Source organism: Xyrauchen texanus, chromosome 36, assembly GCF_025860055.1.
Source record: "Xyrauchen texanus isolate HMW12.3.18 chromosome 36, RBS_HiC_50CHRs, whole genome shotgun sequence".
NCBI classification, from domain to species: Eukaryota; Metazoa; Chordata; class Actinopteri; order Cypriniformes; family Catostomidae; genus Xyrauchen; species Xyrauchen texanus.
In genome coordinates, this window is record NC_068311.1 from 26,783,339 (window position 1) to 26,808,956 (window position 25,618).

Sequence of the window (25,618 nt, forward strand, 5' to 3'; positions counted from 1 at the left end):
TCTTTTCTTTCTCTTAATCGAAATGTGTCAATATTGTTTCAATTGATAATCAATTCATAGCTTTTTCCTATGCCATCATTATTGCTTTCCATCTTGTTAGTCTTATATTATATGCCTTTAACAAACAAAAGTTAGTTCCTCCACAAAGTGACATCATTTTTGGAACAACACAAAGATCAATAAATATTAGCAATGTTTTTTATAAAGATGTTTTGTTGTATAAGTGCTAAAACATTTAATAATGTTAGATACAATTACATAACTGATAATACTTTCTTAACTTGCAACCAGTGTTAGGGAAAGTTACTTAAAAATAGTAATCCACAACAAATTACTTATTGTTATTTATTAAAATTACCATAAAACCTATAAGAATTTAAAATGTCATGCATTACACAAAAAATCTTTTTACAAAAAAAAGTAATTCGATTACAGTAACTAAATACTCTGTAATTGGATTAAATCAAACACTGATTACAAGGTACTACATAACAAGGAATAACCCATTGGTATAATCAAATATAAATATATAGTAATTTGATGTTTTTGAATAAACGTAATATATGTATGATAATATTATCAGGTAAATGCTGGATTCACTTCAGGACAACTTTTTAAGCAGTAGTTTCAGACCTTTGCACTGGAGTCCCTGGCGGAAGAGTCCTCTCAACAGTCTCTTGCAGTACTGGCACACAGTGGGACGTGTGTACGAGTGAACGGCAAACGTGTGCGGGACCTTCACTTTAGTCATGAGCATCTTGTCCAGTTTGACGGGCCGTCCGGTGTAATAGCGCCTGGCCTCACTGGGCGTGCGGGGCTGGAGATAGAGCAACATGCAGCACTAATAACACATACAGCTAGTAAGCACAGTAAATGGTTATATACCAAGCAACAAGGTGTTAAGCTCCTTAAAGAAAAAGTTCACCCAAAAAATAAAATCTGTCATTTTTTTATACACCCTCATATCACTCCAAACCCATATGATTATATTTATCCCTTGGAGCATAAAAAGAAAACAAAATTGTTTTTCCAAATGGCTTCTTGCAATATAATGCAAGTGAATAGTGACTCCAGACTGTCAAGTTCCAAAAAGAAAAAAAACACCCTAAACAGTAAAATATAGTCGATAAAACTTGTACTATATTCTAAGAAGCCATTCAATCGGTTTGATAAACAGACTAAAATGAAAGTTGTTATTCTCTCTCAAATCAAATCATTGAACTGCCCAAATCAAATATGCCAACTATGCCAGAGGCTGGCTGGCAGTAACATCAAACCTAATCAACTTCTTGCTTGTCTTGTGATCAAACCTGTGCAAGTTGCCATTTTTGATTTGACAGTCCTCTTTGGAGCAACATTAGGTTGAGTAAGTAATTAAAAAAAAAAATTGGGTGAACTTTCCCTTTAAGGGTACAATGGTGGTGGTTCCTGATGGTCCCTTGCAGATTTTGAGCCTTCACCCTACTGGCCAAATATTTTTATACACTAGGACACACAAACTCAGACTGAAATAGTTATATATTGTATAAAGTCCACACGAACTCAAAACTGACCCAATTTATTTTATTTGTGTGAAGGATATTCCAGGTCAATCTAACATATTCTGTGTTGTTGTGAGCTTTAATGGGTGAACCAGTATGGATGAACGTTTCAGTGTATGATTGTTAGCGTGCTCTGTACCGCATGGGTGTGCGGTCGGACAAGGCTGGCGTCCTCAGACGTCACACTGCTGTTGAGGCTGCTGAGTGACTCAGTGGTGGACAGACGCAGAGACTGACTGCTGGTGAGGGACGTGGTCGACAGGCGTCGCTTTCTTGCCCCACTGCAGTTGTTTGGAATGCTAAAAGCACAGCGTTTGTGGTAATTCAACCCACAGCCTGCAGGGGGAGACAGCGAGAGAGCAAATTAACAGTGGGAAATTAAAAGGAAACTGAAAATGTATCATACTTGGACATTTTTTACATAGTGAAGACAGACATTTTTTTAACTGAGCTTGTAAAAAAAATTATTATCCTGCTGAATGTCTGGGAAACAGTCACATGGGGTCATGGGAAATCACTAACACATTTTTCTTTACAAACCAATTCCAAAAAAGTTTGGACAGTATGAAAAATGCTAATAAAAACAAAAAGCACCCTTTGCTAAATTGAAAACATTACAACTACACATTACATTATGTTTTTCCTTGTGAATTTCTTTTTTTTAATGTACAGTAATTTAAAAGCAGATGATTGCAACATGCTCCATTAAAGTTGAGACAGGGGCAATTTAAGACTAATAACAAATTGACAAGTTAAAATAACAAGGAAATGTGAAACAGGAGATGTTAAACATGTAGGGTAATACAAGGAGCCTCCAAAAACAACCTAGTCCTTCAAGAGCAAGGATCATTCGAGAATTGTCAATTTGCCAATAGATGCTCCAGCAAATAATCCAGCACTTTGACAACAATGTTCCCCAAAGACAAATTGGAAGGATTTTGGGCATTTCACCCTCTACAGTGCACAATATAGTTAAAAGATTCAAGGAATATGGTCAAATGTCAGTGCGTAAAGGGCGAGACGAAAACCACTTCTGAATGACTGCTCTCTGATCCCTCAGACGTCACTGTTCTAAAAACATGTAATATAAATGGATATCATGAACATAGGCTTGGTTGTTAGTCAAACCCATTCACCAAGTTAAGACTTAATTATGCAAAGCAGAAGCCCTACATCAACACTCTCCAGAAGCACTGCCGAATTCTCTGGGATCGGTCTCATCTTAGATGGAAAGCAGAACAGTAAAACCGTGTTTTTTGGTCTGATGTGTCCAAATTTCAAACAGTTTTTGAAAAACACAGTAATCATGTTCTCAGAGCCAAAAAGAGGAAAAGGACCATCCAAGCTGTTATCAGCGTCAGGTCCAAAGTCCAGTATCTGTATGGGCCAGGGGTGTGTCAGTGCCCATAGCATGGGTAACTCGCACATTTGTCAGGGCACCATTAATGCAGACAGATATATAAACATTTTGGACCAGCATATACTGCCATCCAGCACTGTCTTTTCCAGGGACATCCCAGAATATTCAGCAGGACAATTTCAAACCACATATGGCCAAATAAGCTGAGAGTGCAGGTGCTAGGTTGGCCTGCCTGCAGTCCTGACCATCTCCAACTGAGAATGTGTGGTGCATTATGAAGCACACAATATGGCAACAAAGACCCCATACAATTGTGCAGCTGAAGACCTGCATAATGGATGAATGGGGGAAAATACCACATTTTAAACTTAACAAACTTGTGTCTTCAGTGCCTAAATGCTTAATAAGTGTCATTAGAAGAAATGGTGATGTTTCACAGTGGTAAACACTAAAATGTCCCAACTTTTTTGAGTGTGTTGCAATCATCTGATTTGAAATTACTGTATATAAAAAAAACTATGAAATTCACAAGGTAAAGCATCATATAATGTGTAGTTGCAGTGCTTTCAATACAGCAAAGGGTGAATATAATTTACCAATTAGTCCATTTTGTTTTTATTAGTATTTTTCCTACTATCCCAACTTTAAGAATGGAGGTTGTAGCTATAAATGAAAAACAGAATGACAAGTACAACACCAAATTCTGAAGAGATAGATAATGACATGTCTGTCCTCACCATCACATTTGAGCCCTTGACGCACCAGTCCGAAAAGCATCTCGCCACAGTGATCGCAGAAGGCTGGTGCACGATACGAGTGCACGTTTAGCGTGTGCGGACGAATCTGGAAGTCCTCAAATGTGGCAGCCGCTGAAAAACATAAAGAATGATCATAAACTGAGGTCAGGAGACAAGGACAAAGATAACATCATAAACTTAGTGCTAATAGCTCAGATTTATATCAATCACCCAACAATGTCAATAAATAATCAACAAAGATGTTGCTTAGAGCAGTGGTTCTCAACTGATGTGTCATGATACAAAAATGAGTCATAGCTATGTTCTAATAGGGTTGTGGACAGCTGGAGAAAAAACAAACTAAATGCAACAAAAAAAAAACGCTGTTAAGCATTGCTATAATCGAGTTAGCATCTACTTTTAAAGGGAGTAGGAAAGACTTACAATATCTTTTGCCATTGACGTCAAAGGTCCGTCAAAGCGCACTCTACTCTATTTTGGTGCAAATGTATCTGTCATTTGGAGCAAATTTTGGCTAAATTAGCCAGATGCTAACAAAGGTGTCTTGACATTCCCCCATCCCTGAACAAACAAACAAATCTATGCAAGGTGAGAAAAAAAATATGGGTTCACATGTAGTGAGGATAATCATGATATCTGCCAAACACAAACATCAAATCTGTTACTTCAACATCCTCTCAGAACATTTCTGTGTTGATTATTGGCTCTACCCTCGTCTGACTACATTCGATTGATTCCACGAACATCAGGCCACAATAACGGCACACACACAAGTAATTGAATCTTGTCTGAGTTGCTCCACCAGAAAAAAGGACCAAACTTGCCAGAATGGGCCTTTGGCATTGCTGGTTCTGTGTGAGATATTAATGGGGACATGTAAAATGGTTCTATTGAACTCCGAACTCATGCTGATAGGCTTTAGTTTTCAGCGACTCACCGGACAAAACAACTTCCACCAGATCTCCCTCCTGGATGTCAGACACTGCCTTGACCAGCTGCAGGATGTTATTGCTGCCGGTGTCATGCTTGAAGAGGAGGATCTTGTCATAGATCCCATAAAAACCACACTCCGGAAACTGCACAAAAAGAGAGAACCCTTCATCAGTCAGAATCAGAAAAACAAAACATATCCCTATTTTCAGTTTAAGCCCCATTTATAGAACATAGTTAGTTGACATTAAATACTTTTCGGATGTTGACATGTCGTGTGGTGTAACATGCTGTAGCTCAGAGCATTTTACAATTATTTTATAATTATTATGCATGCACTTTTAAAATTCATTTGTCACATCGCAGGACCATTTAAACCAGGACACATTATACAGCAACTTCATTTACATATTCACTGCACTACTCTAATTTGATATTTCTCTTTTTCTGTTGTCGACATCTTCACCACACTGCAGCAGCTCATTACAACCACAACATCTTTCTTAGATTTTTGGCTCATGAGCATATATGGAAAATCCAACTCGGAGGCAAGTTGCTGGGGATTGCAGTCATGTTAATGAAGAGCCATATGCAAGACTTCCTGATGGTGTAGAGAATAGTGGCACTCGTGCAGGTTTACCCACTAGGGAGCACCTCTCATTTTTTGCAAGAGTTGCAGGGGGGGGAGGTTGCTTTCTACCAGCTGCATGTTGAATATTTCCTGTTGTTGTTGCAGAGAAGCTTTTAATTTTTGTAGCATTTATGTGTCGAGAGTTACTATTAGATATCTGAATGAATTTGAATGTTGTTTAAAGGGGTCATATTATGAACAGATTTCTTTTCATATATGGAGTATCTTAAACTTTGTAAACATACTGTAACTTTCAGAATTTAGAACATCCTCACCAGTCCAAAAGGAACCTCCATTCCATTTTTTGATGATTGCGAAACTTATAAGCAGAAAGAAATTGAAATGAAAGAATAGTATTTTTGAAAACAATGTTTAAATAATGTACAGAGTCACATCAGTTTTAGAGAAAAGGCTTATTTCTAAATTTAATGCTGAGAGCACATTCATGAGATGACATGTTGAGATCACATTAGCTGCCAAATATTATTTGCTTAATATGTCTTTTTACTCGCTTTTACTCAAATAATAAATTAATAATGGACCACGTTTACATGCACTTAAGAAAATGGTTAATTCCAGGGTTTTAGCTGAAAGTGACGTTCTGAAACGTAATTTAATGAGAACGCTGATTTCCTTGTGCTATTTAAGGGATTAATAGAAAGCAGTTTAACACACCAAGGTTTCTCCTGGAGAACACAGTTTATGTGGTCATGTAAACGCATAAGTGCCATTCTTACAGGTTTTTAAAAAGTCTGCATGTGAGTGAACAGACCAGATATAAAACGTCATAGGATGGAGCCCAAAAACATGTCAACACAGCTGGAAGAATTAAACATTTCTGGGAGTACAGTGGGAAACCCATTGCACATAAACTATACCCATTTATACACACCAACATAAAATATCGACTGTCCCTCATGTTTGCGTATATGCGCTCTTACGTTGGGGGAATCCCAGAATTTTACATAAGCGTGAAACCCCACTATTGCAGCGCAATTCCGTAGAAGGTTGCGACTGAAAGTTAAGGAAACAAACAGAGCAACAACTCTGGAATATCTCAGAAGAAACAGAGAATAAACTAGCAAAGTCTTCCTCTTATACCATGTTTGTTATTACGGAAATTACGTTTCTGTGGAGAAAGCTGCTTACTGACCGAGCCGCATGTATATGGGAGTAAAGAATATGCGCTTATACAATGTATGTAAACGGCAATGCCAATTTTCCACAATAAGCCTCTTCTGGTGTCCATGACTGCAAATAGTGCTTTTTACTATGACATCAGTGAATGAGAACTTCTGTTTTTGCAGGATGCTGCATCTAATTTGCTAGGTGTTTAGCGAACATAAACAAAACTTTTATTTAATGCACCTTTAAAACCAACTGTAAAAACATCTCTTTATGAACTTTCACAACTTTTTGACATCAGACATATTACACAGGACCTAAATATGGAGAAAGTTTGCCAAATGTTGTACTGTTTCTTTAAGGTCCCTAATCATTACTGTCTGACCATAACAGTTTGTGTGGCACATTTCAGTGTGAATTGTTTTGTGAACCTGTTACAAATGTAATGCAGACTTTGCAAAGAGGCTGTGGTTGTAGGATGGGGAAGCACCAACTGTATAGGACAGCAAAATTGCAACCCATATTTAATGTTGCTTTTCATTTAAACTGTGAAGAGAGAATTTATATAGAAGTCTTACTCAATATATAAGACAATATATATGAAATATGTACTGTACATATATATATAGAGTACAACAGGGCTAAAGGCCCCCCAGGGTAAAGGCACTTCTGATTTTACTATCTCCCAAAACACTAAACAACTAAAACTACCACAGTCTTTTCTTTAACACCTGTTTGTCATTATACACTGAAACAATATTCCTGATTCATTAGATCAATGCATGCAATGTCTAAAGTTTAATTTTGAGGTAATTTGATCTAATATTTAATCATTTAATAATTTAAAAATTGTTAGTAGCTAATGAGAATCCATGAAACTATTCATTAAATTGTTTTAATAACTGTCCAATAAGTGAAAGAATGGAATTTGGAGTAAAAAGTCCACTTTTGCAGGGGCTAAAGGCTTCCATAATACACATTGCTTTTCCTTAATTTGGGTTAAAAAATGTGTTATTAAAAATGCTCAAAGTGGGCTCATATTGACTCATCCAATCACAATGTTTGTTTATAGAATACTTGAGGTGTTTTGAAATAGTAAATGTGATTATGAATACGTAGGTGAACAGGTGTTCCCAATAAAGAACTCGGTGTGTGTGTGTGTGTGTGTGTGTGTGTGTATGAGGGTATACTGTATATAAATAACTATTGCTGGTTTAAATTATGACTCACTAAAATGGACTTTAAGGACTTTATGGAAATGACTTGGAGAAGTAATTGGAACTTTGTTTATATATATATATATATAGAGAGAGAGAGAGAGAGAGAGAGAGAGAGAGTTTTAAAAACCCAAACTTGATGCTAACCTAACCCTTTCTCGTTACACTATAAAAACTAAGATGTATTCAAGATGTTTTTAAGATGTTCTTGATTATTAGGCATACACACTTGCAGAAGGCACAGAGCACCAACTTTTGATGAAGAGCTTGCAGGGGGATTCCGATGGGGTGTTAGACGGAACCCATTTGCAATAATTAGCAAGGGAGCTGGCGTGGCGGATTCAGTTGATTGCTTTAATTTTAAGCTGACAGCTGTGACTGTGCTGAGATATAACCCTCAGACCCACTCAGGTGTAATACCCGAGCACTTCTGCATCACAGTCGTCGCCTGCCAATCACTGTAGAGCAAAATCCCACTTGGCACTGAACTAGCCACCTGGCACAAGATGACTACCCATCTACATTAGCCAACCTGGGCAGTCTTTTGAAATGAGAAATCTGGGCACGCTCAATAGCACGATGAAGGTGCAGTGTTACATACAGTATAAAGGACGAGAGAACAACAAGGATGAAAAAAGATACATCCCCTCCATACGGCAGGTCAAAAGAGTGTGAGACAAAGGGTTGATAATGTCAGTCAAATGCATAGGGACTTATTGGTAGAGCAGATGTCTTGAATACTTTATGGTGCTCCATTCAGTGCACGTCATATAACTATAGGACTCTTGCAATAGGCCCATTGTCTTGTGTGTCTTTGGTGTATATTTGGCACGGCGAAACCTGGAATGATATTCCAGTACAGCTTTAAAGACAATCAAAAAAGTAAGAGTTGGTGTCCATGTTAGCTTTGAAGTTATATGCTTGTATACTCCTATATACTGACAAATTGCACTTTTAGCAGATATTTATATTTAAAATGTACAGTCTCTATCTCTCTTCCAGGAAAATGGCCAAAATATTAATGACTCACACTGTGCTTACTCATTTTGTCCAATCAATTGTCCTTTAGAATGACAATGACCCTCCCCCTTAGACCACCTCCCTCTGACTAGCTCTAGCAAGTAGCAAATCATGATTCATGGCTGTGACGTATACTAAAGGATATTGGTTATTATAATTTTTTTTTAAAAGAGGACAAGACTTTCTAAAAATCCTGCCCGTTCCATTTGGAAATGCTTAAACACGGCAAAGAATATTGCACTCGTTAAGTCAACTCACACAATCAGACATTCATAAAGACGTTCATCCATGGAGAATCCGGTTAATAAGTGAAACCAAGATGAAGGTTCAACCAGAATGGCATAGTGGTCCCACATTTAAGTCTTTTCCTTATGAGTTTTGGTGGGAAACTGGGATTTTCCATTCATTGACAAGCTAATGAAGAATGAGAAATCAGACGGGGAATCAAGCTGATGTAGTGATACGAGCATGGAAAATCATTCACAGTGAGGCAGACTCTTTTTTTCACCTGAGCAGAAACTACTGTATATAAAGAAAGTATATATATATATACACATACACAGTGCATCTGGAAAATATTCACAGCGCTTCACTTTTTCCACATTTTGTTATGTTACAGCCTTATTCCAAAATTGATTAAATTCATTTTTTTTTTAATCTTTGAAAATTTATTAAAAGTAATAAATTACTTTATTTTTTTTAAGCGCAGTAAAAAACAAGTATTCACAGCCTTTGCCATAACACTCAAAATTGAGCTCAGGTGCATCCTGTTTCCACTGATCATCCTTGAGGTGTTTCTACAACTGGATTGGAGTACACCTGTGGTAAATTCAGTTGATTGGACATGATTTGGAAAGAAACACACCTGTCTATATAAGGTCCCACAGTTAACAGTGCATGTCAGAGCACAAACCAAGCCATGAAGTCCAAGGAATTTTCTGTAGACCTCCGAGACAGGATTGTATCGAGGCACATATCTGGGGAAGGTTACAGAAAAACGTCTGCAGCAAAATGTCTTCTTCCATCCGTAAATGGAAGAAGTTTGGAACCACCAGGACTCTTCCTAGAGCTGGTCGCCTGGCCAAACTGAGCAATCAGGGGGGAAAAGGGCCTTAGTCAAGGAGGTGACCAAGAACCCGATGGTCACTCTGACAGAGCTCCAGCGTTTCTCTGTGGAGAGAGGAGAAGCTTCCAGAAGAACAACCATCTCTGCAGCACTCCACCAATCAGGCCTGTATGGTAGAGCGGCCAGACGGTCCTCAGTAAAAGGCACATGACAGCCCGCCTGGAGTTTGCCAAAAGGCACCTGAAGAACTCTCAGACCATAAGGAACAAAATTCTCTGGTCTGATGAAACACAGATTGAACTCTTTGGCCTGAATGGCAAGCGTCATGTCTGGAGGAAACCAGGCACAGCTCATCACCTGGCCAATACCATCCCTACAGTGAAGCATGGTGGTGGCAGCATCATACTGTGGGGATGTTTTTCAGCAGCAGGAACTGGGAGACTAGTCAGGATCAAGGGAAAGATGAATGCAGCAATGTACAGAGACATCCTTGATGAAAACCTGCTCCAGAGCACTCTGGACCTCAGACTGGAGCGAAGGTTCATCTTCCAACAGGACAACGACCATAAGAACACAGCCAAGATAACAAAGGAGTGGCTACGGGACAACTCTGTGAATGTCATTGAGTGGCCCAGCCAGAGCCCAGACTTGAACATCTCTGGAGAGATCTGAAAATGGCTGTGCACCGACGCTCCCCATCCAACCTGATGGAGCTTGAGAGGTCCTGCAAAGATGAATGGGAGAAACTGCCCAAAAATAGGTGTTCCAAGCTTGTAGCATCACACACAAAAAGACTTGAGGCTGTAAATGGTGCCAAAGAGGCTTCAACAGAGTATTGAGCAAAGGCTGTGAATACTTATGTACATGTGATTTTTGTTTTTTTGTTTTTTTATTTTTAATAAATTTGCAAAGATTTCAAACAAACTTCTTTCATGATGTCATTATGGGGTATTGTTTGCGGAATTGAGGAAAATAATGAATTTATCCATTTTGGAATAAGGCCGTAACATAACAAAATGTGGAAAAAGTTCTGTGAATACTTTCCGGATGCACTGTATATATATATGTAGTTTAAATTATATTATTATATATATGATATAGATTGATAGTGGATTAATTTTGATTATAAATCATTTAAATGTATTTATTATATAAAAACGTACATGTATTATATGAAAATGAAATGTGAATGATTAAAATAATTGTAAATCTCTGTACTGTTCATGAATTAATCAACGCTGTGTTTCCACATAAGATTTCACCATTCTTATTTAATGAAAATGATGTAAATGTGGTAACATTTTATATTATGTGGCTTCTTACATGTATCCCGGCAGTTTTGAGGTGAAATGTCCACAGTGTGGCGCTAAAAGTCAGTTGAATGTTATATGTTCTCCCAAACAGATGAGTTTTTTTGTTCTATTGTGTTTTAAATCATCAAACTCTAAATACCTACCTGAAACCTTAAACCTTAATCTAACCGATAGTGTCATAAAATCAAGTGTGAGATGAAAAAATCAATTGCTGAAGCAAGCACTACATTTTGTGATGTGGCATAGATTATTCGACATAGACTATCCGGCTCAAATGTTGTCTGGAGTGCTCTTTAGAATTCAAGTCCTAGATGAGACATAGGTAATTGCGCTGAGAATGTCTAAGAACCACGTCTATTCTCAGTGCAGTTAACTCAGTTAATGCGCAAAAACAACAGTCCATATTTATATTCTTCTACTTCATTGAATACAGACCATTAACACTACCGAATTCCTATGAATGGGCTGTTTTAATTTCTATCAGCGTTGCTAAACAGGTAATGGTATATTGTATTTAGGATGCAAAAGGAGCAAAAACTGGAAAAGAACCACTTTAATTGAATTCAATTGCATTCATTTAACCGCCATGATACGTAAATTGAAACACTAGTTATAACTAGAAATAACTAGCTTTTTCATCATATATTTTTGTGTCTGCCTTCTACGTGGGAGCAACATCAGAAGTGTACAGCCATGAATGTGCACAGTTTAGAGGGAACATTGGGTGTGACTGTGAGAAAGCAAAACCCAGAACACAACATAAAGAGAAAACACAAGCTTCAAAGCTCCCCACAGTTGCGGAAGACAGGAAGAAACAAACTGAGACAAAGCAAGAAACAGAACAAACAGAATTAATACACATTACACCAAAAAACACCTTTCCACCCAGTTCATGTTTTCCTGCTTCCACAACCACCTAAAGATTTCCATAAGTTCCTCTTAGAGCATATCTGGCCAACGTCTACCTCAGCGGAACCCAGGTCCCTGCCTTCCATCAGAAATACTCCCTCTCCTGCAAGCTTCCACAAGAAAGTCTCCAACCCTTCGTCTTTTCTATTTCCAGTGGCTTGGGTCTCTACCAAAAAGTGTAGTCCACCAAGCCTGCTACCGCAACTTTTGACTGTGGCCTCTAAACAAGCGCAACATGCTGCTGCTGCTACACACTTAGAAAAAATCCAAGACATGCAGCGTCAACCATATATGAACATGTAGCGGCACAAATAGACATTACAAAGAGTCCTCCAACAAAGCAAGTTAGTTGTACAAGACTCATAACACAAACATAAACAAATCCCCAATAAAGCATATCTATCACAAAGACTTGTGTACTGCTGCTGCTCCTAAGAGCCATGTGCAGCGAGTGTATGCTAGCTTGGCGTGCCCATGACCACTGGCCAAATGGCGTAACGCTAATGAACTAAATTCTAATGTATGTGTGCCTCGGCCTGCTTAGCCAAATAGCTTAAATGGCTAGTGGCCTAACTCATAATGTGTACCTGAACCAGGTCACTTAGACTACATATGTGGGGATTTATTTAATCAAATGACCTAAGATAGTGATGTGTGGCAGACAGATGTGGCTAAAACTTACCTTGACACACTTCTGTGTCATTGCCAAAAGCAGACCTTATCATGCAAGCTCATAAAAAGAAACCCCCTGCAAACCACCTGAGTAAATAGCTATACAGAGAAAAACTCTCTCAGCGCACTGTATTGAAACCTGCTTAACTTCAAAACTATCAGATTGCACCACATAGATTTTCATGGCTGAACTTGGGTAATTTAGTTGAACAGACATTTTGATTTTAGTCTACACTTATTGCAGTGTTTTCCATCCAGTTGCCAATTTTCTACCAGCCAAATATGGGACATTCCAGCTTTAAATATGGGACTCTTCTTTTTTTTCAGTGGGGCTCCGGTATGAGATGCTGTGCTAGGGCTAAAGAGGTCCACCTAGAGCTTGTTTACAAAGGAAATCTAAAAGGCACGAACAGGTGCAAAAAAACGTTCTGTAGCCCCTAACACGCTTAAAATGAAAACCGCTTTAATACAACAACCAGAAAGAACCAAATTGCTATCAATATTCACTTTTATTAAACACTACAAAGCTGCAATCAATGTAGAAAGACAATATTTTTCTGTAAGCATTTTCTTTCCCATAATAAAGCTCAAGCTATGTCCAGATTTAAAGCTTAACAAACCAGCTATCTGTTTAAAATTGAGCTCATTATTTTATAGCGAGTAGTGTTTATTAAAAAAAACGTATTTGACCTTCCAGGCCCACTATCTCAGTACAAGTGTATGTAATGTTTAAAGCAAAGAGACATTATAATGGAATTTTATTGGAGAGAAAATGCTTAACATGAAATAATGTATTCATCACAAGGGAAATATAAGAAAATTATCTGCACTTATATAGCACTTTTTTTAACCTTAGAGGTTACCAAAGGGCTTTATATTGTGTCTCATTCACCAATTCACACACACATTCACACACCACAGCCTGCCAATGGTAGCAACTTGGGGTTCAGTGTCTTGCCCAAGGATACTTCAGCATGTGGAGTCGTGTGGGCCAGGAATCAAACCGGCAATTTTGCGATTGGCAGCCGACCCGCTCTACCACCTGAGCCACCCCAAAATCACATCAACGCGTAATGACCGTGTGCTATGTCTTATCCAATTTTCAGACAAAATGGGAGAGAGTTCACAGCAAGGAAGAAGTTACTGCACAAAAAAACATAAGAGACAACTGGTCTGTATTTCTATTCTTCTAATGCATTACATACAGCCCAATAACACTACCAAAATTCTTGTGAATGTGCTGACTTCATATTGACGTTGCTTGACAGGAAATGGAATATATAATAGGATGCAGACTGTGCAAGAACTGGACAAAAACCTCTGAATTAAATTGTAATTTACCCAGCCTATTAGCAGTTTGAGCATGCAATTTTACATCCCACTTGCACCTAGACTTAGAGCATGCTTGCACAAAAATATTAAAACTTCATGGCCATGCCCACTGACATTGAGCATATGACTTAACGCATTGATCTGCGCTTAAGGTATAGCACTCTTATAATAAACCTGTATTGTATTGTACTTTTGTACTTAAAATGCTATGTCATTTAGCTGAGTCTTTCTTACAGGATGAGCACTGACATATTACTGGTGTTTTTTTAATCTTAATGGTGAGATTTTTTTTTTATTATAAGCTAGAATGTAATGTTTGGCAAAATTCTGCTGCTTCTGAATTAAACACGGCAGAAAACATTCACTTATTTTCATTGAACTTTCCCCCAGCCATGTAACATTTAACAGCTGATATCTCACACAACTTTCATGAAAAGTGTGTGTTTTATGTAGGCCTACATTTCTTCTGGTTTTTGAAACATCTCAGCAGTTCGGGTGTGTATATGTGACAAAACATGTCCCATATTGATTGTTCCCTCAAATAGGGGAAGATTCAGTTTTATAGGGGACAGTTGGCAACCCTAGTCACAGATCAGTATCACTAAAACCTGACCCTAAACTGCACATAAAAACAAAACAAGTTGTGGTCAGTTGCTTTATACTGTATGTTGGTCAGACAGTATCTTCGTGTCTAAGAAAGCCCTTAAGAAAATCGAGAGTTCATGATTTCTCAAAATTCATCACTGATCATTTTCACATGCAAATGAGGTTTGCTGCAAACTTGGTGTTGTCAGAGGTTTGCCAGAGGTTCACCACTACCGGAGAATAGCTGCAAACTTCTGGCAAACACATAATTTGCATGTGAAAATAATGAGTGGCAAGTTTGCGGCTAGTTTATATTTTTTGTAAAAAAAAAAATATAAACTAGCCGCATAAGCTAAACTAACGAATAAGCTGCAAAAGTGGACCAGACTTTATGCAAATTGTCAAAAGTATGTAAGATTATGGCCACATCCACACTAATGCATTTTATTTTGAAAATGTATTTATTATTCTGTTTACACCTCTCATCCACACTAGAACAGTGTTTTCCTCCACAAAAACTGAGCAATTTGAAAATGCTCTCCATTAACCACATACTTTGGAAAACAATGACATTAGAAAACTGAAAACAGAGTTTCCCAACTTAAACAGATTAATTTGGACGTGGCTTATAACTCATTGACATAGTTGAACGGTGCAGCTCCAGTTCAGACAATGGTTAACTATATCAATGCCAACCAATGCATATTTTAATTATCAACTAAACTGATGCCAAAAAGACGTGTTTATTCAGAAAAAAGTAAGAATTTGAATGCAACATAGGCCGAACTCTCAGCCATATATTGCTTGGCTATGTATCTCCATTTGTTCCTATGCATGTTTGCACAGGTCAGACAATAGATGCTGGTGCAATCATATCTGCCATTTCACGGTCTTTGCTTGGAGACAGCGCAGTGTTTCTAAGAGTGCTTTGTGTTGACTAGGATTGTGTTTCCCGCATAGTCTCAGGCTGCTGCACCCATTATGACTCTGATGAATTATGGAAGCCACCATGTCCACCATGTCATCTCTTCTTTTTTTTCTGCCACTTTTAAACTGGTCAGGCTGGCAGACCAACTTAAACCAGATAAGACTATCTTAAAACAGAAAACCAGCTTAGGTGGGGAAGGTTTTCTCTTCTTTTTACCTAAGACAACACCGTGGCAGTATACGCAAACACCTGTCAAAACACCCTTCAGGACTTTGACCCTGTTTTGTCTCAGCAGACATGAGCAGGTTGACACAAACCCTCATGCTAATAATAGCCAATGCCCTATGCTTACATGTAATATTGCAAATCTATGGACTTTCTGAAAGGAATAAAGAGGAGTGACATTATGATCTGTGGTTTCCCTCCTTAAATTTCTTATCAAGTGCCAATAAAATGTGATCGCTATTGAGCTTCAGTGTTTAAACTAATCTGGAATCAGCTTCTCCCAATTTTCTCAAAATATAAAAAAATTATGGCCAAACTATGATGGCAAAGCTGTTCATGCATTGTATTTACATGGTACCTTAAGGAACTTCACAGAATACCATGTAGTATGGTACGTTTTGTTAGTGAAGTACTGCTCACCCTGTAAGCTTGTGCTTTATTGAAAAATGCAAACATATGGAAAAAACAAACATGCATATATATTTAGCTAATGCTATGTCCACATTATTCTGGATACATTTGAAAACAGCATTTTCAAAATGTTCCAAACGTTTTTAGTCCACACCAATACTAATGAAAATGCTAAATATCCTGCACAAATTTAAGAAGGGTAACACTATGAATGGTCTGAAACACAACTGTAATTGTGTTCCGCCGCCGATATCTTGACTGCGTCACATGACAACAAATACATCATAGTTTTCAAATATCTCTGTTTTCCCTGTCCACACTACAATGCAAAGAAGCTGTTATTATTCCCACACGTCAAAGCCTTGTCCTTACCAAACAAACTCCTTAATAATGGAAAGAGAAATCGCTTTTTCCTAAGATTGCACTCTGTGTGCTTTTCCAAACATCAGCTAATTGTAATGGAAATGCCCATTGAACCGACTCCAACTTAAACTCAAAGACCTGCTTTATAGCATTTAGAGACAGTATGCAACCAGAGAGGTCACTTTCAAAAGTGCCATGGCAGCATGAAGAGGATAAAAGAGACTTTTATGGCCTTTTATGCTTTTTATGTTTTCAATGAGAATATTTCATATTAGCATATTTGCAGAGTTCTGAATATATTTTTTCTATTTGATGTCTGGGTTAGCCAAAATGAGAAATATGAGAGCAGGAGAATCCAAATTAAAAATAGCAACAGAGAAGTGCGAAACATGAACGAATAGACTTGAGTTCTGCTTTTCATTATTACCACCACTTCCTTTCACATATGTATATATAGTGTTCACAATACACACACTTAGTTTATATACCTTTCTATGGCCAGCACAAGGGCTGGGAAATATAAAGTAGATTAAAACATTATAACACTGTTTTTTACTAAATGAACAAGAAAGAATGATGAATTATTTCATTTGCATGCACCAATACAACAATACTGTAGAGTGGAGGAGGGTGGGGCCAGGCTGGAACAACACACGCCCGGTCCCCAATCAGCCTGGTGGGGGCACGCGAGGGAGAAAGATGGCCGGTGATGATGGTTCGAGAGAGAGGGAGAATGACAGGCAGATGCTCTGTGTATTTATGTTTGTGTGTTTTTGGTCCAGTTTTTCATTAAACTGTTATTTATATTGCCAAGCCAGTTCTCGCCTCCTCCTTGCCCATTAACCACTTTAAAAATACATAAAGAGCAATATTTACCAACATACATTGTTTACTCAAACTATTTAATACATTGCAAAATGCCACTGGGGGATTTCCGTAAACTTTTTGAGTGATGAAGCAAGCATATAGTTGAATCAGAGTGCTTATTCGTTGAAACAAACCATTTGAACAGATTCACGGAAAATGATCAGACTTACCAAATCTAACATATTTTTGCAACTTAAGTCTTAAAGCTAAAGTTGTTACATTTTTCAACAGATTCCAGAGGACTTCCCGTCTTCCATTGGTTGTTTGAAAGATTGACCTGCCCCAAACTCACACATCTGGTCGAGCCATTTTTGGAGTTGGGTCACCTGGGGTGCATTTCCCATAAGCATTGTTAGCTAATTATGGTCGTAAATTCCATCGTTACCAACTTATTTGGTGTTTCCCAAAACCATAGATCTAATGAACATTCACAAACAGCATTGCAAAGTTGTGTAGTTGGTTCTACAGCTAAATACCTGTGGTAAGAAGAATAGTTTCTTGATAGTTTGCTGTGTTGACATCATTTGACTTTGCTGAGGCTTCCATAATGTTTTATTCCATGTATACAGTATTTATATTTCAGTCAATCAAGACATTGTCCTTGTTTACATGCACTTCAAGAAAACTGCTTATTCCGGGGTTTAGCAGAAAGTGCCGCTTGTAGACACAAATGCAGCCATTTAAAGGATTGAAGGCTGTTAAGAGAAAGTGGTTTAACATGTGCGGTGAACATGGCTTGTCCATGTTAACGCATAAGATCTTATTGGTTTTTGAAGAGTGTGCCTGTACTTATCTGCTCAAGTGCGCCGGGGGAACCCCAAAGTCTGATATAAAGGGTAGCTCCACTATTGCAGCGCACTGTATCTGATGTGCAACATAGTTACTACAGTTTTGGGAAACAGTCCTGTCTAGATAGAAAATTTCTCCAACGATGTATCGTACTATGGTGGTTAAGCAGTGAGTTATGTAGTTGTATGGGAAACACTTAAAAAAATGTTTTTTTCTTGCTAGCTCACAAAGTCCTATATATGGCTTTGAGTTCACAACCTCACCCCAGATGAGGTCAGGCATTTAACAGACATCTTTTGTGTATCAAGCTCTTTTAACCAATAAAGCAAGATCTCTCTTTTCAGTGGTGTAGTTTTATCTTTTAAATTGCCTAAACAAAAGAGAGAACTGTGCACCCCCAGCTAAAGATGGCACAAGCGATTTAATCTGAAGTTAGTACATTTATGATGTGAAGATCTTGAAATGTTCTCTGTTTTTAAAAATACTATCATCTTTCAGTTTACCAAAGCTAGTGCAAAGCCATATCTTCACAAACGGTGGCGCTGCCACATAAATAGCTTGATGCTACTGTGCATATCTATGTTTTGTTACACTGTCATCAATGATTATACAGTCTTAATATAATCAGTGACCAAAGATCCGATCACACCAGAAGCTCTGATATGACCTTCTCAGGTAGCAATAAAACCATCATAGCCACTATTTGCAGAGCAATAATTATTACAACCGACCGATATAAAGCATATAATCAAGCAACACAGATTCAATCATATCTGCTGACCCTGATTGTGTGTAATGCTATTCTACACTGAATGTAAGTGATATTCTGACTAAGGTATTTGATCTACTCTAGATGACATTTACAGCCTTGTCTCGTAGAATCACATTGCTATAACTACATTTTGAAAAAGTTTGTTGTGCATATTGCAGCAGTTTCCTGGGGAAATGACCACTAGAGACGCTACAACAACAATTACTTTTATCAGCCTGATCTCATGAAAATTATGTGACCATTGCAAAATTTTTACAAAACGAAATGACATGCCTTATTACACGTTGCAGTTGCCCCAGTGAAATGTCCTGTGGGGGGCGCCAATAGCGAGTAAGATGGTGTCGTAATCTGACAATGTTTTTAAAGTGAATGTTAGTGTTTTTAATGAGTAAAACATACCTCCCTAACCTAAAACATTAACCTAAACATCACCTTTAGTGATTTAAAATTAAATGAGAGATGGAAACAAAGCATGCATTCTTAACCAAAGCAAAATCCTAACCGATAGTGTCCAAAAACAAAATGAGAAATATTTTTTTTTATATAAAAATCAACCACGTCATCTTGTGTCACTTCAAAGATACTCTTGTCTCACGAGTCAGTTTACATGCTTGACTGGTTTCGAACCGGGTTCTTCCGAGTCCAAAGTCCAACACTCTTTGAGGCCACTGCGCAAATTAATTACATTGCATTAAGTGTGTAAATGTAGGTGAGTCTGTAATATAAGCATTGTAATGTATTGTTTTTCAAATGATGCATAATAGTAAAAGTGTTTAGATACCATAACAAAGCAGTGTGTGAGTAAAAGAGCTAAAAATAAGTGTTTATAAAGTCATAATCAGCCGTTGTACACATGATTTGTGTGAAAGTGAATAAAACACAGTTATTGATGCACCTCTAGTGTTAATTTTACCAGGAAGCTCCAGCAAAAGTGGAAAGCAGCACATAAAAAGTCAGTTTGCAAAAATGACGTTATAGTAATGTTCATTCAATGAGACTAGGTTGACTTTTATTCACTTTCACACAAATCACGATTAAAATAGCAGATTATCAGTTCATTAACAATTACTTTTTGCCCTGTTCCTCACACAATGCCATTTTAGGGCATCAAAACACATTTACTATAGTGCACATTTTGTAAGGCGATACATTTTAACATTTGCATAACATAAGTAACTACATTTACAAGCATTTTTATTTCTGGTTGAACTATTCCTATAAGGTGAAATGTATCATTCTTTTGGAAGAAAGCTCTATTCATAGAAGCTTTGAGCAGTACGTATGAAGCAAGAGCAGATTATTGTGTAAAGTGGTGAATAGGACTGAATTAATATTAGGAACATTGCTTGGTTGTTCTCAACATAGCAGTTTCCAATAAGAATAGCTTATACACGCAATGTACAATTCCACACAGATGGCCCTTCTTAAAAACTGTTCTCTAATTTCATAAGCATTCGTTCCACTGTGACCTTATAATTATGAATGCAAGACAGACATTGGACTGTGGCCGACTTTATGTTTGTAGAAATTGGAGGTCAGGTATGCAAATGTTTGTATTAAGTTGCAAACAAGACTCTTTTAAAATATGTAAAATGATGTAATATAAATAATGTTTGAGGCAACACCCATGGCCAGACCTTTCTAAGACTTTCACTGTCATGAAACGGGTTTTTACCAGCTATTGAAGTTTAATGAAATGCTTCCATGGCGATTGCAGTGTAAATACGTCAATGTGCTACGCTCATTAACACCCAAAATCTGCTTGCATCCGTTCAGGAATTCCACAGGCTTTTGTGTTTGTGCGTGATGGAACAAATGCTTTTTGCGACTCAGGCTAATTTTAGAGCATGCGATGTCATAGTGCCTCAGAGCTCAGAGAAATATCAGAAATACCAACAGTTTTTTTGCCCTGAGGCACATCCCTACAACCTGAGTGACATGAGTGAATGAGAACTTCCCGTCAATAGAGGTGACGCTCTAGGTAGTAATGATGTCATTAGCTGATTCATACCAACAAATACATTGAGTTCATAAGGAGTACAATGGGCTAAAAGATTTTGCTCACATGTGTTGACTTTATTCTTCTGTTTCTCCACCATGTTCCACATGTACATTATATAACCCCCTGCAGTGTACTTTAAAATGCAAGTAATCAATGCAGTTCAACTCTAAACAGCAAGTTAAGGAGCTGACCTGCCAAATGAAACTAGATATAAGTACCCTCCTGGTAAAGGGGAAAATAGCAGAAAGATTTATTTTTAAGTTTTAGCTTTTAGTCTATTTCTATTCGTTTTGAGGTCATATTTGCAAGTGTACACCGACACAGTACATAAAACAGTCCCACTTTATAATAGGTGTCTTTAACTACTATGTACCAACTTTAAAAATACATACAATACAATGGCGTAACGAGTGCTGTTTAAATTCTCAAAGAGTTAGGGAGAAACTACGGCTGAACTCTTGCATCCCATATGTTTTACTTTTTGTAAAAACCAAGCCAGTTTGGAAATACATGCTGGATCTAAGCTGGTCTTTTCAACAGGGAAAGCACTATATTTCAAGCTAAAGTAAAGAGAAAGAGGCAAAGCAACAATGGACTATGGTTAGACCATTATTCCCATCGGCTTTGGTCCAAGACATCAGGAAGCCTGTCAGACTTCTGCAAAGCTTTGGTAGAATCTCCAGGTGGAGAGGCTCACATTCAGCGTGGGAAGGAAAGCACTTGTGGAGGAACTAAGTCTATTTATTTGTGTAATGCTCCTGCATCATCCCCATGCTATCATCTGTATATTATATCTGTGGTGTGAAAACAGCTTGCCCTTGAGTCATGAGTGGATTGCACACATAGGCCTATGAGTAACAAAGGTGAATGTCTGTCATGGAAAACAGTGCGAAGACCAAATTAACATTCTACACCTGGCTGGGCATGCTATGTAGTGCATGGCAGCCTGCAGAACGGGTACAAATACCAATGATACCTCAAACAACAGTGCTATGTCACACTGCTGCAATAGTATTTTACATTAAAGCAATAAGCCCTGTGAAGCCGTGTTTTACAGTGAATTTAGCGGAGCTCCAACCCCTCAGGCCTTCAGAATTTACACAGAATCCTCAACAGTGCAAATGAATGAGCAACTAAAGTCAGATTGTCATATTCATCAGCCAATCAGATTGACTGATTTTTTCTTTAGGATATGTCACAGTCAAGGCTTTCTGGCAGGCCTTGAGTGACACTTGAAGTGATGTACGTAATTCAAGTGGAAAAAATGCATGAACATGCTGATGAGTCGGCTGTCACTGCCACATCACAACCTCTTAAAAACATGAGATGTTCTGCATGACCGTGTGATTGCTTAATTTATTAAACAGGAAAGGAGGACTGGTTTTCACTTCAAGTAAATTGGTAAGTGCTTTTTCATTGTTATAGCAACATCAGGAGTTTTCAAAGTGTAAATTAGGCTGCTTGAGCATTCAGTGTCGGATCAAGTTTTGAAAAGTAATGCTGGGTTCAATTCAACTCAGAAAATTGGATTTTACAACTTTTTACTAGGAATTGTGCAATGTAATGCATCTTTAAGTCAGAATAACAACTCTGATTTCGCCGAGATGCAGGGGCATGATGTCACACAAACATGTCGAGACTCAGGGAGATTTACAAAGTAAGTGATAAACATTCACTTTATTAAATAATATCGATAAATTAGTTTCCACATTACATGATATTAAAGCTTGTTTAACAAATGCCTGCTGAAGCAGGTGTATAAAACATGGTAAATTTTGATAATCGTACACTGAAGCACAAATGCTAGCGTTGCAGCATTGTTTATCAGTTGGGTTGCTAGTTGGGTTGGGTTGTTATTTTCCTATGAAAAATTCAGATTTTTGAATGTCTGTTTGGGAAATGTTCATTTCACAAATCAGTCATGCTGCAGTTCAAATTAGTCTTGCTTGAGCATTAAGTGTCGTTTAAAGTTCTGGCTTTCGTGCGTGGATGTGTTTTTAAAATGTCAATTGATATTACTAGTTTGCTGTGACATAATGTATGATACCCAAAGCCATAGGGTGTCTTATTCATTGTGAAACTGTGTTTTCTTAATGGCATGAATCACCCTGAAGGCCTAGACTTTAAATGCACGGCCCACGACTGATGTATAAAGTTAAACTGAAACCTGCTTTGCAAGGAATAGTCTGGGTTAACAATATGCTCAGTGATAACAAAAAGGGACATGACGTAACTATCTGTAAAGCACTTTTTCTATGGAGCAAACTCCACCCACAGGAAGTTTATTTGTCTGGAAAAGTAGACCTTACTGGAAAAACAAAACATATATATATATGTCTATATAGACAGCTAAATATGGCAAAATGAGGTCACGGGCAATTCCACCACAATTCAGATCCATTCCAAACCTCCTGATAAACGAGGTCGGATATTAAGGGCTTTAGCAAATAGTAAACACATTTTTATTAGTTTTTACCAACTGTGGTAATAGACTGCATGCAACAGATGCTGTTTAAGACAGCTTAAGTTGTATTTAGCATTCCTATAAAATTAAGGCAATTATTCATTTTGCCTGCATATGCTAATCATGTTGTCAAAATGAGTTTCAGCAAAGAGACATCTACAAGGCAACAACACAAAACAACGGTGTCTGAAAATGGGATTGAAACTGTCTGCCTCCAGACTTCAACATGTTGGCTTAGATGTAAACTCATGCACACTACAGACAAACACAAACACAGTGATTTCATTAGGCCCTCTGGATTAACAATGTTTGAGAGAGTCTGTCACACACAAGCTTACTTTCTGTGCCCGGGGCTGAGGCAAGGGCTCTGAAAACAAAGCAGTCCTTTTTTATTCAAGTGAACAGTAATACGAGAGGCATGGCTGGCAAGCACAGGGGAGAAGGGGGAGGAGGGGACTCAGCAAAGGGACTTTATGGAGTGTGTGCTCCACCGTGCTGAAATAGGCTTTTGTGGGCCAGGCGTCAGGACGATGGGGCAGGTAAGCCAATAGGAATGCCACAGTGATCCCCAAGGCCCCCAACCAAAACCAGAACTTTATTTCTTATAGAGGATGTAAAAGATGCATCAAAGATGAACCTTACAAAAACAATATTGTGGACATTCCATGTTACAGTGGTGGCATCAGATTGTAATAACATAGAACTTTGAAATATATCATGGGAATGAAAGATAACCATATTTGTGTACCTTGGAAATGATAAGAATTCCATGATATTACCATAGTACACATCTACAAACTTGGTATACCATATTTACCATATTTGTCAAAAGAAATGTTACCATATTACATGTCCAAAAACCATAACATTACCATGTTACTGTTGGTACATGTCTAAAAACAAGATATTACCATGTTAAATGTCCCAAAACATTGTGTTATTGTAGTACTATGTCCAATTAACATTGTCACACTCATCCACTTATAAAAAAGTACCGAGGGAAACAGGGAGCTCAGAAATTGAACACTGGCAGCCTGAGAGGAACCACACTTCTCTCCTCATCCTGAGATCATGTGTTTACCCACTCATTTCTCTTTATGCTGTGAACCGGCTTGGAAACACATTCACACACAAACCTCTGTTCTTACTGTAGTGCATGAACACACAAACATACACTGCTCCGCCTTCTCCAAATTAGCATACACACCGCACCCACGCCTTACACTCACACTGTCCTATATTGCACTCAATCCAGGCACACACCAGTCTAACACCCCATCCCACCAAAATCTCCATTCTTTCAAAGAAACCAATTTCGAACCACGGTTGGTCTGAAAAGCATATAATCCTAATGAGATTAATTACATACCGATTTACTCACAGCATGGCATTGAAAAACACATTCTGCAACCAAAAGATGAGCCAACTATGGTGTGCGTGTATTCTAGAAAAGACATATGTGCGTATCAAAACGCAGGGTCGAAATCTGATGTAATTACTTCAGTATAGGCAATATGCCTGATTTTACAACAACTCTTCCTCACCAGTCTGTTTGCTATCTATTTCCTCACCTATTTACAGTTCCAACATATTGCTTGCTTTCTTTTTTATATTTCTTTACCAAAAGTAACAATTATTAGTGACTGTTACAAGTATTAGTTTAATTCTGGGAGCATTCCAAATATTATGATGTCAGTTCTACATTTCATTGGCAGTTGCATGTGACATGTAATGTTATTGGAACAACTCAACCCTAAGTATTAACTTTGGCATGCAACTTGTCCTAAATGCTTGTGTAATGGACATAAATTGTACTTGAAATTATGCGGCTTCATTAAGAGAGCAGCTACCCAGAACCCACTTGCAACTACACAGCAACACCCCAGGACCCAACCAGAATGCACTAGCAACTGCATAGTAACACAGTATAAGCCACTCTTAACTCAATCCTATGCATTGTGGCAGTGACTTTTGCATAGAGAATAAATGTGTGTTTATTTCTTTTTCTACTTGAATAAGATTGCTTTTAAAAAATATATTTTATAAATATATATATATATATATATATATATATATATATATATATATATATATATATATGTGTGTTATTTAGCAAATATTTAAAATACAAAGGTTGCTTTGTTTAGCAACATTTATTTATTATTTTATTATTTCAGTTTAGTTATATTTAAAAATCTAATTTGTTGTCTACAATCTCTATTCTATGTATATTTGAAAAAATAAATAAATGTTTAAAACCAATACAGAAAGCCATAAAGCTATTCTATTAGCATACTGTCCATCTGATCAGATCAAAAACAAAGCTCACTTTAAGTCA

At 37.7% G+C, this 25,618-nt stretch overlaps 1 protein-coding gene across 3 annotated transcripts in view; it reads right to left on the bottom strand.

The window, feature by feature from the left end:
• LOC127629942 (serine/threonine-protein kinase D2-like) overlaps positions 1-25,618 on the bottom strand; it is a 54,259-nt gene that overhangs the window by 21,597 nt on the left and 7,044 nt on the right. For all 3 annotated transcript variants that reach the window (XM_052107264.1, XM_052107263.1, XM_052107261.1), the window contains 4 exons: positions 4,597-4,735; positions 3,639-3,770; positions 1,681-1,877; positions 634-817 (listed from right to left, as the gene is read on the bottom strand). In XM_052107264.1, coding sequence (XP_051963224.1) covers positions 634-817; positions 1,681-1,877; positions 3,639-3,770; positions 4,597-4,735 — 652 coding nt within the window. The remainder of the gene's footprint in view (positions 1-633; positions 818-1,680; positions 1,878-3,638; positions 3,771-4,596; positions 4,736-25,618) is intronic.